This window comes from Acanthaster planci, linkage group LG05 (assembly GCF_054643075.1).
Source record: "Acanthaster planci isolate LZ-2023a linkage group LG05, COTS_SCS, whole genome shotgun sequence".
In the NCBI taxonomy this organism is placed as follows: domain Eukaryota; kingdom Metazoa; phylum Echinodermata; class Asteroidea; order Valvatida; family Acanthasteridae; genus Acanthaster; species Acanthaster planci.
Window position 1 is genome coordinate 7,281,535 of NC_141781.1, and position 13,619 is coordinate 7,295,153.

The 13,619-nt window shown below is 40.6% G+C and overlaps 2 protein-coding genes across 5 annotated transcripts; one reads left to right on the top strand and one right to left on the bottom strand.

Annotated features, from left to right (window-relative positions):
* Positions 1–107: 107 nt before the first annotated feature.
* xpa (XPA, DNA damage recognition and repair factor) lies at positions 108–8,046 on the top strand. The gene is made up of 7 exons (XM_022250175.2): positions 108–270; positions 2,773–2,919; positions 3,449–3,561; positions 3,974–4,079; positions 4,628–4,793; positions 5,264–5,381; positions 5,777–8,046. Exons 2-7 carry the CDS (start codon positions 2,783–2,785, stop codon positions 5,926–5,928), a joined length of 792 nt encoding a protein of 263 aa, XP_022105867.2. The 5' UTR covers positions 108–270; positions 2,773–2,782; the 3' UTR covers positions 5,929–8,046.
* Positions 6,797–12,752, bottom strand: LOC110988982 (protein FAM81A-like). Of its 4 annotated transcripts, none has more exons than XM_087136902.1 (6): positions 12,648–12,752; positions 11,295–11,652; positions 10,979–11,097; positions 10,396–10,525; positions 9,619–9,861; positions 6,797–9,195 (listed from the first exon to the last, which is right to left on the bottom strand). In XM_087136902.1, the coding sequence occupies exons 1-6, from the start codon at positions 12,722–12,724 to the stop codon at positions 8,857–8,859; spliced, it is 1,266 nt and encodes a 421-aa protein (XP_086993028.1). In that variant the 5' UTR covers positions 12,725–12,752; the 3' UTR covers positions 6,797–8,856. The 4 variants fall into 4 exon arrangements, with proteins under 4 accessions (XP_086993028.1, XP_086993031.1, XP_086993029.1 ...); XM_087136905.1 differs by having other exon boundaries at positions 12,533–12,722; XM_087136903.1 differs by having other exon boundaries at positions 12,411–12,722.
* Positions 12,753–13,619: the final 867 nt, after the last annotated feature.

Consider the following 13,619-nt stretch of genomic DNA (forward strand, 5'->3'; position numbering starts at 1 on the left):
TTAATTAGTTCGTGTGGCAAGATTGTGTCTAGGGCTAGGTCTTTCCCGTTTACAAAACGGCTGAGCACGTGCAAAGACGTAGCCATAGCATATGCCTACAACACACGTTTCTTGGACTTATGTCACCCCGTAGTAGCTCGGAACATGCTCGGAGGGTAACTACAGGCGTACCCTGTTGGAAAACCAGAAAATATTTATGTTTTATGGTAAATGGGAGACACCTAGCCCAGGTACACTCCCTGACCGTACTACGTTAGTTTCTTCAACAAGGTAAACCAAGAACAAATTAGAACCAAATTTCGGGTCGTTTTGCACACAACTTTTAATATACCCTGGACGTTTGACTTTGATTATACATGTATTATAGTCGTAATGAAATGAAAACATTGCCATGACGTCCAACCTGGGCTAGGGAGACACCGTTCGTTCTTGACTTTGTCACTGCTTTATATTTGATATGAAGCTTTGCATGACTGGGCTGGGAATTAACTTTGCGGAGGTTGGCCTGCGTCGAGAAGTTGGTGAACATGGCGAAGCTTTTGTGACCACATTACTAATAGCCTATATAATTATTGAATTAAATATTATAATAGATATATTATTTTGTAATTATATAAGTAATAAATAATGTATCTACATGTAATCAATGTCATGGTGTCTTAACTTTTGAGTTTTGATTTCCATTACTTTGAAAAGGTTCTTGAAGTAATTTCTAGTCTGCTTGGACTCTACAAACATGCCTCGTCTTTATAATATTGGGCAATGATCTTAAGATCTCAGATAAGAATAAAATAAGTCTTTTTGCTACTACCATATGAGAGATCATTTTGTTCAGTGGTAGAAAGGCACTATCCGACCTACATGTATTTATGGGAAGGAAAAAGGAGCAATGTTTGCTCTTTTTTCCATTGCGTGATGCCTATCTAGCTACCATTGTGCAAAATCACTCGTGCTGTATTAGGCTTATAGCTCTTGCTTGGAAACTCCTGTCCAGTGCTCAAAAATCATGATAATGATTCAGGATTTGGGGAAGTTTTCCTCCCCCAATTGTCACAAGCCTTAGAGCTGGGTTTTTGGAAAGAATTCAGTATACGGATGCCTCTTAATTGACATCCCCTTTGAGACTGGTATGGAAATTCTGAGTGTTTTCTAATTGATATAGGCCTACTTCAATATTTGCTTTGCTAAATGTGACTGTTAAGACATTTCCCTGTCAAAAAGCTAATAACTTACTGCAGCCTAGGGAATCATTACTGTCATCCATTTCTGGGTTTTTCATGTACATGACGTGTTGAGATTACATTCAATCTGCTGGCTGTTCCACCGTTGTCTGGTCATCTTTTCCATCTTATTTATGGTTGTGCGAGACTGTTTTGAAAAAGGAGAGATGTGTGGATATTTCCAGCAAGAATCTGGGAACTGGTGCAAAATAGGAACTTTAACAAACTTGACAACAATGGAATGGAGTTCTGTGACATCAACTGCCAGTTTTTCTCTGCTTTGTTCATGTTGTTAGGTTTGATTGGTCAGTCTCAACGAGAAATTAGGGCTACGTCGAACATCCAAATAATCGATCGATTATCAACAATTTGAATATTATTTTCCTAATTTGAATATTCGAATGCAAAATTCGTGAAAAGGAAGAGAGTATTTTCTTTTGTTTTAAATGAGAAAAATCACACTATGGAGGCTTGTTTCGAGCAAATTTTAATGAAAAGTGACAATACATGTAATATTCTCGCGGTCGGAGGTTGTTCCATTTATTGCACTCTCAGTTTGGCAAAGGGGCAACTCTCCATTCACTTTGTACAGGGATTTGCATGTTTTCCTCCTTTTTGCTGCAACTTGATAAAAAAACTGAAACCTTTCCGGTATGGTCTGGGAGATGTTCATAGCGCATAAATAGTGAAATTTCGAGCATATTTGATATTCAGTCATTCAGATTTTCCCCATATACTGGAACACTACTTTTTCCCCTTTGAGTTTCGTTTGTGAAATATGGAGTAGCCAGCAATAGACCAGTCAGAGACAGGAATCAAGACTCAGTGATGTAATCCCGACCGTGAGAATATCTTACAACAATTCAAAAGTAATTCATTAAAAAATTTCAAAGGAATAAATTGTCAACGGGGCAAGAAGTAAATTGTTATTCTGTTAAATCGTACTAAATCATGGCTAGAGATAGTCATAGAAATGAGAAGCTGTTATAGCAATTATAATGTACAATTGTGTGCGTTATTGCAACTGATTTTGTATATGGTTTGTTCATCAACGATCTGCTGGTCAGTACAACTGAACGTTTGGATATTCGATCGAGTTGAAGGTTGAATATTCGAGTAGTGAATTATTCAAGTTGACTCAGTCCTATGAGAAATCAGTTGCACTGCAGTATTGCTCAATCCTGTAAGATATTTTGGACATAATTCTCCCTTTTCTAAAACAAAGTCATCTACAACCACGAATTACAATTTACAAATGAAAGGTGATCGGTTGATGACAGAATTATTGACAATGTGTTCCGAAAAATTGACTGACTGGATCCAGTGATTGACCAATCATGCAGGCCGACTGACTGATAACCTCAAGATATACATAAATGCTTCCCGAACAAGAGGAGTTGTAACAAAATTATTAAGAGTCTGGTTATTTGGAGGAAAGTGCGAGCCCTCCCAAGTTTGATATGTCTGCTTTGAATGCCACGTTTGATTTAACAGTTCTCTGCTAACGAGAATACTTCAGTCTTCTTTATTTGACTTTTTTATTAATCTGTAGGTAATTGACAATGTCTGGAATTGAAGCAAAACCCACCCTGACCGATGCACAGAGAGCTAAGATTGAGAAGAACAGACAACGAGCGTTGTTACTTCGCCAAGCAAGGTTGTCCAGTAGGCCGTACCCACAGACCAAACCCTCAGATAGGTGAGTGTTGCATTGGTTGACTACTAAAGGTCTTACTCTCCAACCGCACCTCTAGACAGGTCTGTGGGTGTCAAGATTATCCAGTAAGCCATGGGGAAGACAGATGGGCATCGTTGAGGTTATCCAGTGCAGGCCTTCCGGGACACCAGACTTACAGATAATGTGGATGCTGTCAGTCTGCTCTTGTATAAGCACGCAGGCATGTTCGTCATAACCTTAAATTTGTTGAATTGTCTCTGATTGGCGGCTAAATCAAAAAGCCCAGCAACATTATCTTTTCTACCAGTTGCTGAATTCAACTTAAACCCAATGGCCCTAAACAATGGTCCTGTCATGAATTTAACAGCATGAGCACATCAAAGACTTAAAAACTGTTCCCTCAGGTGTATCAGCACGTTCCAAAAAAGAGATTCATTTCATTTCCTAATAGGAGATGTTGGAGCTCCCCACCAAATTAAAACAAGTTGATGGCTTTCATGTAAACGTCCTGCTTCATTTTATTTATTTTTGGGGGGTTAAATGATTTCAGGGCAGAGAAAGCAGCTTCCTCAGGCAGAGTGATTGACACAGGGGCAGGGTTCTTGCTGGAGGAGGAACCCGAAGAGGATGAGTCCAGCCAGGTCAAGATCGTCCACGAGCCAGGTACTAGACCTTGCCAAAGTTGAATCACTTGTATGTGACCCAGTCAGAAGCCATTTCCTTTTTTTGGCTACAGCTAGATGTGATAGGGCTTTGGTATATAGAAAACAGTTGAAGTCACTAGCTTATGGTTTCCAAAGGCAGGCATGTACTTTCTAGCCACAGCCAAGTAACTCAGGTGCAGCCAAAAGGCTCAATCACCCCTCACTACACTTATCTGTGTTGGACTTGAACTCAACCAAGCTTGTCTAAACTGGACGTTGACTAACTGTTCAACACAGTGAACAGGGTAAACAAATGAAGAGTACTTTTAAGACCCATGGCTTCACTCAGTACTCACCAGACTCGGCAATCTCGTTCTTTGACATATGCCAAGCCTTATTGGTTCCTATGCTGTTGATTTTTTTTCCTCCAGGCCCACTGCTAGGTGGCGCACCGTCAGTGTGTGTGGAATGTAACAAAGGCTTCCAAGATTCATACATCTATTCACACTTTGAATATGAAGTGTGTGATGAATGTAGGTAAGTCCAACAGTAGTTTCCAGAAAGAATCAAACGACTGACTTTTGATCTTAATCTGCGACTTTACAGATGCTTATGGTAGTCCGCAATAGACCTTTTTCCGTGATAGTTTCCAGAAAGAATCAAAGTTTAGAACAGCGATCTTCTAACAGTATGTGATACAGTATTCAGTTTTGTGCTGTCATTCATATAACTGTTGTCAGTCATCATTTGCAAAATTGTTTTATTAACACAGGTTCTTCCTCAATGATTTTGCCTGTCTCACTGTACCTCTGTGATTGGTAGCTGTGCAGTCTTGCATAATTTAGTGAGCTTGACACAACATATCCTTGGCAACCTTATTGAATTATATTTTATATAATTAAGTGTTGGCTTTGCCTTGTATCTCAGTACTGTCACCACAAACTGAGCTTGCCTACCCTAGTAAGTCACACTGAAGCAAACCTTTGAGCATCCAGGAAACGATGCCTATAAAGTCCAGTATTTGAAGTATACATCTCCCACTACAGTGTTCCATCATTAGAAATGTGAATTCATTGATTTTTCAGAGACTCTGAAGGGAAGCACTTGCTCATGACCAAAACCGATGCCAAACAGTCGTATCTGTTGAAAGATGCTGACCTCGACAGGAGGGAGCCCGTTCTCAAGTTCATTGTCAGGAAGAACCCACACAATCCAAGATGGGGAGACATGAAGCTGTATCTAGCTCTACAGGTTAGCAACCCCCCCCCATCATTGAAAATCCACCTGCGCCAGTAGCCAAAACGCTCATCCCACCAACGCAAACCACCCTCGTATTGGGACGATCTTGTGACTAACTTTTGATCTTAGTCTGCGACTGTATGGATGCTTATGGTAGTCTGCAATAGACATTTTTCCTGTGATGTCACGATCCTGCTGGACCTATGATGTGTCGTGATGGTAATGAGTGCCTCCAGCAGAGGGAAGAATTTCGGAAGATTAACGAATAGTCCTCTCAAAAAAGGAGCGTGATGAACTGGCATACTAGTGCAAAGACATACAGAACTCATGGTCCATGAAATGATCGCTAAGATTGCTGCTACTCTTTGGCATAAAATTGGAGAAAAGCTACCTGTTTGGGGGAAAATGTTTAAAAATAACTGATGAAACACTTTAAACTGGGATATGAAGATGAGATGGAATATGCATTTTTTTTCACACAGGTTGAGAAACGAGCACTGGAGGTGTGGGGAAGTATGGAGAAGATTGAACAAGAAAAAGAACAACGTGAGGCAAACAAAGAAAAAGCTAAGCAAAAGCAATTTGACAAGAAGGTCAAAAGTAAGTTTCTTTCATTACTTTTGCCTGCCAAACGGTGATACTTGCCGTCAGTGTTAGATATAAAACTTGCCATAAATACAAGGTTGTAATCAGATTAAAATCCTTCTGGATATTCAGAGGCAATGATTGTACTTCATTCGTTTGGTTAATCAAAGTATCAAGACAGAAATTCCTGAGGAATACCCCACCTTATACAGTCAGGAAGTCCATTAAAAGCAGCTGTCTTAATGCATTTTAATTGCCTCTCGCAAGAAGTAAACACATGAAAGCAAAGTGGATATCTCAAGAAATGTAAACCAGGTTAAAGGTAACTTACTTGAAGAAAGTTCGATTTGAAAGTTTGTTTGTTGAATGCCTAAGGTGATCTTATAGATTTTATAAATCTGTTTCTGCAGATTTAAGACGAGCTGTACGCTCCAGCCTTTGGACGAAGGACACTCAAAGCCATACGCATACCTATGGACCAGAGGTTTACGATGAAGACAGTGATATGTATTCCAAAACGTGTACGTCATGTCAGCATACTTTGTCGTATGAAAAAATGTGAACAGCTAATGTGATTCCAAGAGCGACTTTTGGAAGAAAGGCCGACGTTCGAAGGGAGAGTAAAGTCAGGAGTCTGACTTGACAGGAAAGTCTGGATCAGCACTTTAAATGTCGACACGCTGTGCGAATCATGAGGTTTCCCACCAAGTACCAAGCAGTAAAATCATTCCATCCGATGTCAGGCGGTATCACTTGGTGAAAATGAGGAAGGAGAGAGACGTTCTTGACCTGCTGTCCTGCGATAGACCATTCTGCACTGCTTGAACCCCGACCATCCAGGCAGTCACATGCATTGGACAGAATGAAGTCGATTGGCTGGAGGATCCATGGTTTAATGACCACGGACATTCAAGTTAATAGTGCCTAGGCTTATGCCCATGTCCACGTCCAAGGCTATTCCAGCCGAGGAATATAGCATGTGCAAGAATTATGTAGGTTGCTTACTACAAAAGTTTGAAGTTATTTACAAAGAAAGAAATGAAAAGTCTAACTTCTTTGACAAAAAAGACAACTACACCTTTCTTGCCATACTCTGATTTTTATAACTGACCTACTGGTTTGGCATAGAAATGACATTCTTCATACTGTTGATCAGTAAACTAAATCTCCACAGTTGAAAATTCTTAAGCTTCACATGCACTACATGTGCATGCAAAGTAGGTTGTTCGTAGGAAGAAACATCAAATTCATTATTAGGGAATGCTTGCAGTTAAATGCCCGCAAGTCTTTCAATACTCCTGTGATCTGTGCAGCAAGACAAGTAGATCTTGATCACAGCCCCGATACTGATGATGCACTACCACTTTTTGACTTGACAGCTACCTGGGATCTGTTTCCATCAAATAAAAAAGTCAAGAGTGAAACTGAAATGAGGGGTGCATTTCAAATTTATTGCTTCACTCTCGCATCTTTTACAATAACAAATACAAACGGGTAATGTACAGTAAAATTCTGAATATTGACATTTCATACAATCACTGTATACAATCTAAAAAAGCAAAAAGGTTAAATGTGACAAAATAGATAACATTGTAAAACTGCAGAGTTTGAAGGCCATACTGGATAACAAAAATATACTAAAAATAATTTAAATTCTAAACTATAAATGTCGTAACACCAGCCACAATATGAGTGTGGGCCAGTTTTAAGCACACTTACATATCTACATCACTTGGGATGAGTTTTTTTCAAGGAATGACATATCGCTATTGTGTGTGACCCATCATACGTATACCCAGCAAGATATGAGACCGAGGGGTACCCCCCCCAACATGTCCAATCCCTATACACATTCCAGACTATTGTTACTTAACACATCCCCCCAAGATGTCTGAAAGGAATTCCCCAGATTCCTGCGAGACAATGACCAACACAAAGCAGGGGGGGTTCTCTCCGTCTCATACCTTGCTGCATATGATCACAGGTGATTTCCTTCTTGTTGATTAGGCACCACTGAAATGAGCAGAGGACTAAGCAATAAGGCAAATGACTGAGATACCATGAATCAGGAATACCAGTCTCATGAGATGGTTTCTGACTAAAAATGACAAAAACCGAAACCTGTTAAAAATTTTATGAAAGTAAGTTATGCACAGGTTCAATAACTTAGAGATCTTTTTGAGAGATGTAAAAATGCATAGCTCTTGATCTTTATTTGTAAAGAGATGCATGAGGATAATTGAAAATTATATACATTATATACAAGACGCAGTTATGTAAGACATCGAGCTGTTCAATGCCAACTACAAGCAGTCTAGTACATTTTACTTTTTACACATGTACATGTAATAAGAAAGTTTAACAACTGCCTATCGAGAACTTTGGTGTAAGGTTGAAAAGAACTTCAAATATCATTTGCTAAGTGAAAACGAGTTCACTCAGAGTTGTTACAAAGAGTAAAGTTAATAATTTAAACCTGGGGTTCTTTATGTTTTCAGTTTCCCTCTGTTCTGCAACTGTCTGAGGTTAAATTGCCACAACATAAGCACTGAAAACAATGTCAACAGGTCAATCAGATATAAGTTTTTGGTGAAAGTCTGATTTGTTGTGGGTACATTACCAGAACTGTTTGGAAAAGGTGAGGATAACACTATTAAACTGATATCTTTTATAAGTTGTTCACTGTCTCTCACAAGAAGAGCTGTTGTGTGTCTTTGGAAATACACTTGGTGAATTGTACGTTTTTCTGATTGAGGTCCGATGAGGGGACACCGTTTTTACCAGGCACAAAAACACGACCAAATAAACTTCAGCAAAATCGCTACAATACATTAAAGCTTGATATGTAGATGTTTTCCACTTTCTACTTTCAAAGCTATAACCAAACCTTGACCATGGGTAACAAAAAAAATGTAAAGAAAACAGCCCAAAACAACTTGTTAAAAGGTTGAAATTAACCGAAATTGAAAGGCACAGCAAAAGTACAAACTGGCTGCACCTTAGGTTACCCACAATCCTGTACCGATTCCACAAATACCCCACCATTGACTAGCCATAATGTAGCTCCAGGGATTACAAGTAAGAAATCAATTTTTATATTTGAGGTCGGCAAAAGTGTTACATAACACGTTCCCCATGATACAATGAAATGAAAGGGCAATGCAGAACTGTGCAAACCCATAGTGTTGTCATATAGGTGCTGGCACAAAGCACATGGCATTTGATTGTTGGCCGTACATCTCTCCTTGCCATCAATGAGGGGGGGTACTTTAGCATGGCGGCCAGATTATAAAGGGCTTGTGATTGGTCAGTCAATCAACCAACCACAAAGTGGCACCCAAGTGGTAGGCTATGCCACATCCATGCCCATTTTCTCTCGGCAGTAGAAATTCCTTTACAGACCAGATTTCCGAGGGACGCCAAAAAACGCCCCGTGCCAGGCGCAGTAGCCGATACAAGGCAATAAGGACAGTCAGGACAGGCACTTTTGTTACGTGAGTACCACTAGCTTCTTCACGTTGGCCACCTGCTTCTGAAGGTTCTCGGCCAGGAGTTGTTGCTTGCCCTCCAGCACTATCCGCATGGTGGCCATGCTGTCCTTGACCCGCTTGAATCCGCTCTCGTTCTGTTCCCCCATCTCCTCCAGGTCTCGCTTCACCTCCCCTTGCAGCGCCTCCTGCCGCTGCTGGAGTCGCGCTTCAAGTTTCTTGATTTTGTCGCCCAGCAGGGCGTGCAACTCGTCCGACATGGTGCGGATGGTTCCCTCCTGCAGCATGAGTTTCTTTTCCATGTCTTCCAGACGGTTCAATATCTTCTGCTCAAAAAGTTCCTGAAGTATTCAGAAAAACCAAGAGAGATTATTCCTAAACATGTTTACCTAAAAATCTAGAGTATAACACCGTTTACATTTATTTGGGGTGTGGGGAGGTCTTAAAAAAGTTTGGTAACCTTCAGTACTGTGTAAAAAGGTAGCATTAAGCATATCTATAAATTGTGTCACTGTCAGACATTTTGAGTCAAAAGCATGGAGAACAAAGTGGTTTCACTCAGTATATAACATTACTTGGAACAGCTAGCAGCCTAGGTAGCAGTGACACACACTAAACCTTTCAGACCTTTCATTTTTGTTTTCACACGGCAAGAATAACAAGTGTTTATACAGCACATTTCAGTAATGTGGATGTAGTATTCTCAATGCTCTTTTACACCACATTATCCCTGCTCACTGGACCCAGAAACCAGAGAACTGGACCTGCTTTCTGTCCCTCTTGCTAATTGTAGACTCCACTGTTGTTGTCAGACTTCTCTCCATCAGCTGCCAGTCCGAGTCCCGCTTCATCTGCAGGGTATCTAGTGTCCTCTGCAGTTCCTCCAACCGGTTCATGGTCTTGGTCTCCAAGAGCGTCACCTGGTGCTTGGACTCGGTCTCGATCGAGCCGACTTGCGAGTGCTGGTCAGAGGTGCTCTTGGCCAGCTGCGTCTCAAGTCTAGAAATCTGAGGAACGAATGTGTGCCAATGGAGAGTGCATTGCAATCTGGCTTATAACTTGTGAATAACTTTGTCCGCATTGCTGAGTAGATCCTTCCACATGCCTGTTTGTTTCACACGGATCTAGATCGAGATCAGTGATCTGCCATTGGTTCACTGACACCCAAACCCGCGTAATGCATGGAGCAAATCGGCATTGGATTAAGTGATCGAAATCAAGATCGGCGTGAAACAAACACGCCCAAAATTCACCAGTAGGTTGTAGAGATCTGTGCAGGACTTGAGACAGTATAGCCCAGACGTTAAGATAAGACGTTAGAAGATAAGTATATGTCAGGCTCTATTAAATTATGTAAACAACAAATTTATTAGCATTATGACGATGTAGCAACAAAAGTCAATTATTATATTTCACCCCATTCTCCTTCCTAATCCCCCAACCCAAAAAAGTTCCAAATCAGTTCGGAACTCAGAGGATTATCTTCCTATGGCTTCGCAATGTTCCTGCACTTGGCCTTCATTTGTTTAGCTATTTCTCACCTTTATTTCTAAGTCACTAACTGTCTTCCCGTGCTGTATACTTTGATCTTGCACCTGTTTGTTGATGGCTGCCAAAGATTCTGATGTCCTACGTGAATCTCCGGACAGCTTGGCAATGGATACATCGCACCTGATTCCGAAAAAAAAACCACTGAAAAGTTACGTGACATACCCTACAACTTATCTGTTTTTGAACTCTGAAAAAAAGAACCAGTTTAAAATTCCAACCGATTTTCTAGATCATATGTAATGCACTGTCAATTTTTAAAACCTGATGATTACAACACACGATGCATCACATGATCTTTAAAAACCTCACTGTCAAATCGCCAACTCAGTAACACATTCAGAAGTGATGCTAGAATTGCCAAAGTCAAGACAAGAAGTCTTTATTCCTATCAAATTTGACACCATTGTCCCACACTCATACACAAACTACATGGCTCGTTGCTTGTTGAGTGAATGAGCCAATCTGAACTGTGCACTGATAACGTTTCTCCAGACGATTCTCTTGTTGGATTTGATCTAAGTCAGAAATATTCCTCTCCAAGATGTCCTCAAGAGGTTGGAAGGAACAGCCTACCTGCCCACTCTCTGTCTCAGATCAGAGATGGAGCCTACGTGCTGTAGTTCCAGGTTTTTCAGGGAGTTGGTTGTGAGTTCAGTTGCTCGTTCTTTGTTACGGAGTTGTTCTTCGATAGCCTGTACAAAGAACAGTGACAAGTTGAAGAAATATCACACAAACCTTTTCATTTTTGGTTGAGGAGGTAAATCACTGTGCTTCAGGAGATGAAAAAAGAAAGGATGGTGCAGGGTCTTAATCTTTTCCATTATTCAGAACCCATTTCATTGCATCCTTTCAAATTTGCATACGTTTTGATTGATACAGATTTACTCACCTCCATTTCTTTACTGATCTTCTTGATGGCCATCGTCACGGTGTGAATGTAGTCTTGCAAGACGGCTTGGGCGTTTCTCTCCTGCCACAACACTGACCCGCCCTGACCCTGGGACAAATTGTTGGCAAAGTCCTGCTCCAGCAGCACTGCCCTGGACACGATAGCGCTGTGGGGGCTGTCGTCAAACAGCGGCGACCCGTGACTACCAAAATACACCTGTTTGTTGCCGGCCAAGGGACGGGGGTGGCTTGGGCTGTCCCTGTCGTCCCAGTGGATGGGGGGTAACTGTCCACCTCCTGGGTATCGGGCCATTATCAGAGATGGCAGGTGGAAACGACTGTTGGGCCAATACTCACATCTAAACAGAGGCATTTATGAAGATGCATATAAATCGGAATCACTCATCGATTCAATCTCCAAGGAAAACTCCGCCTATGTTGAAAATTTGGCAATTGCCAAATTTCTGATTTTGAGCACAACCCCAGGGCTCAATTTCACTTTGCTTACAGTTGAGCAAATTTGATTCAGTTGTGCTTCATGAATGGTTAGCAAAAAACAACATTGCTGTGCTTAGCAAAAAAAAAATTGCATGGGCACACGAATAGCGATTTCTTAAGTCACCAAGTTAAGCAATTTTTGTCTTTTTTGAGGTTAGTTACATTTAATATTAAATGGGCATAAATAAAAGCTAAGTAAAACTATGTTAAGAATGAGAAAAGAATATTGAATCCTGCCTCCATCGGTTATAAATGCAGTGAAGGTGGTTAGTCATTGCTAAAATGTCGAGATAAAAATGAGGACTGGGAGTGGGGCTTGAAAAATATTTGCCTACTTCGAAAATCTAAAGTAGGCCTAGCATGCCTAGGCCTAAAATATAGTACTAGGGCTAGTCTATGTGGATTGTGGACCGCCTAGGCTACACAACTATTGAACTAGACTATAGGCCCAAGGCCATCAACTTCAATCTGGCCATGGAAGTGGATTAGGCCAACGTCTACAGTGTCGGGATGCTGCACATCTTTCCCAAGGATAGTTCTTCTTTGTGATCATTAGTTCTCTCAGTGAAGTAATAAAGTACCGTAAGATCTAAACAAAGGCTACAAACAGCAGGGATACCTTGGTAACCATGGCAACCTGTAATAATAATTTCTCACCGTGCTCATGTAACACACTCGCAGTCTAGTTACACTACTTTACGACATATTCTCTTGCAGCAAAACAGTTGAAAGCCTTTCTACCTTGAAGTGCTTTGGCATAATTTTATTAAAGCGCGAATCACGACGTCATTTAATTGTAAACTGTTACAAATCGATCGCAATGCACTGATTTTTTTACTGGAGCTACAACACTAACTGTAGTGCGCCAAAGCTTAGCTTGTCTGTGTGTTTTTTCGGACTGGTTCCCGGATCCTGTTGTGCCCTGAAACGCATAAGAAGACAGTACAGGGAAATGGGTACAGGCCTAATGACATGAATGAAATCAGGCCCTTTTCCAATACTCGACTTGGGCTCCGTTTGTGGCTTCGTTCCCAAAACCAATCCCCGATTGTGGGCCTGAATCGTTTAAATTAAGTTGGATTACTGTAATTTCTGGCTCTCTTGCATCTTATTCGATGTTTTGTGGCACTATTAAACTAACTACGGCGCTTACAGCTTCAACGTTAGCTAGTTAAAAAAACAGTTGAAGCCTTAGACGGAGCCGAAGTTGAGTATTGGAAAACAGCCCTTCACAGCATCAAATAATTATTGAAATTATGACAAAAGAGGGCGTTGTGTATATCCGTTCCAAACTTTTTCGTACCTCCTCTGATTTGATTGTGTTCTTTAAATTATTACTTTGGCAGAAAAATAAGCATGACAATGCAAAATCGCAATGGAGTGTTGTTCACTTCAGAAATGTGAAGTGATTAAATTAGGCAATGGACTACTGATTGAATAAATTTTCACATCCCAAGGCGCTAAAACAACTTTATTACCGAAGAGGGAGATCGGGCACTGGTATATTTTTGTCAGGGTACGGTGCTTGATTAAAGAGCATTAAGTGAAAGTGCAAGCGGGATTTCGCTTAAGAGTGAAAAGATAAACAGGTGACAAAAGGAAAAAATAAATAAAAATGAATAAATAAAATCAGAGGATAACATAAGACATATAGATGAAAGCAGTAAAATCACTCTGATAACCCAAGCAGTTGGTCAATGAAGGGTTGCGCAATCTTACCAACCATTACGTAAAGCCCTGTGGTTGTAGGCCACAGTTTTGAACAAGACTTGATTGTCACACGGGAGACTGTATAATTATATATTATGAGTTGTTGCAGTAAAATTCA

Excerpts from the sequence above, each read along its gene's own strand:
- xpa (XM_022250175.2), top strand. The coding sequence starts at position 2,783 with ATGTCTGGAATTGAAGCAAAACCCACCCTGACCGATGCACAGAGAGCT. Across the intron at positions 3,562-3,973 it reads CAAGATCGTCCACGAGCCAG|GCCCACTGCTAGGTGGCGCA; the intron begins GTACTAGACCTT and ends TTTTTCCTCCAG. Across the intron at positions 5,382-5,776 it reads ATTTGACAAGAAGGTCAAAA|ATTTAAGACGAGCTGTACGC; the intron begins GTAAGTTTCTTT and ends CTGTTTCTGCAG.
- LOC110988982 (XM_087136902.1), bottom strand. The coding sequence starts at position 12,724 with ATGCGTTTCAGGGCACAACAGGATCCGGGAACCAGTCCGAAAAAACAC. Across the intron at positions 11,098-11,294 it reads AGATCAGTAAAGAAATGGAG|GCTATCGAAGAACAACTCCG; the intron begins GTGAGTAAATCT and ends TTCTTTGTACAG. Across the intron at positions 9,196-9,618 it reads GCAAGAGGGACAGAAAGCAG|GAACTTTTTGAGCAGAAGAT; the intron begins GTCCAGTTCTCT and ends TGAATACTTCAG.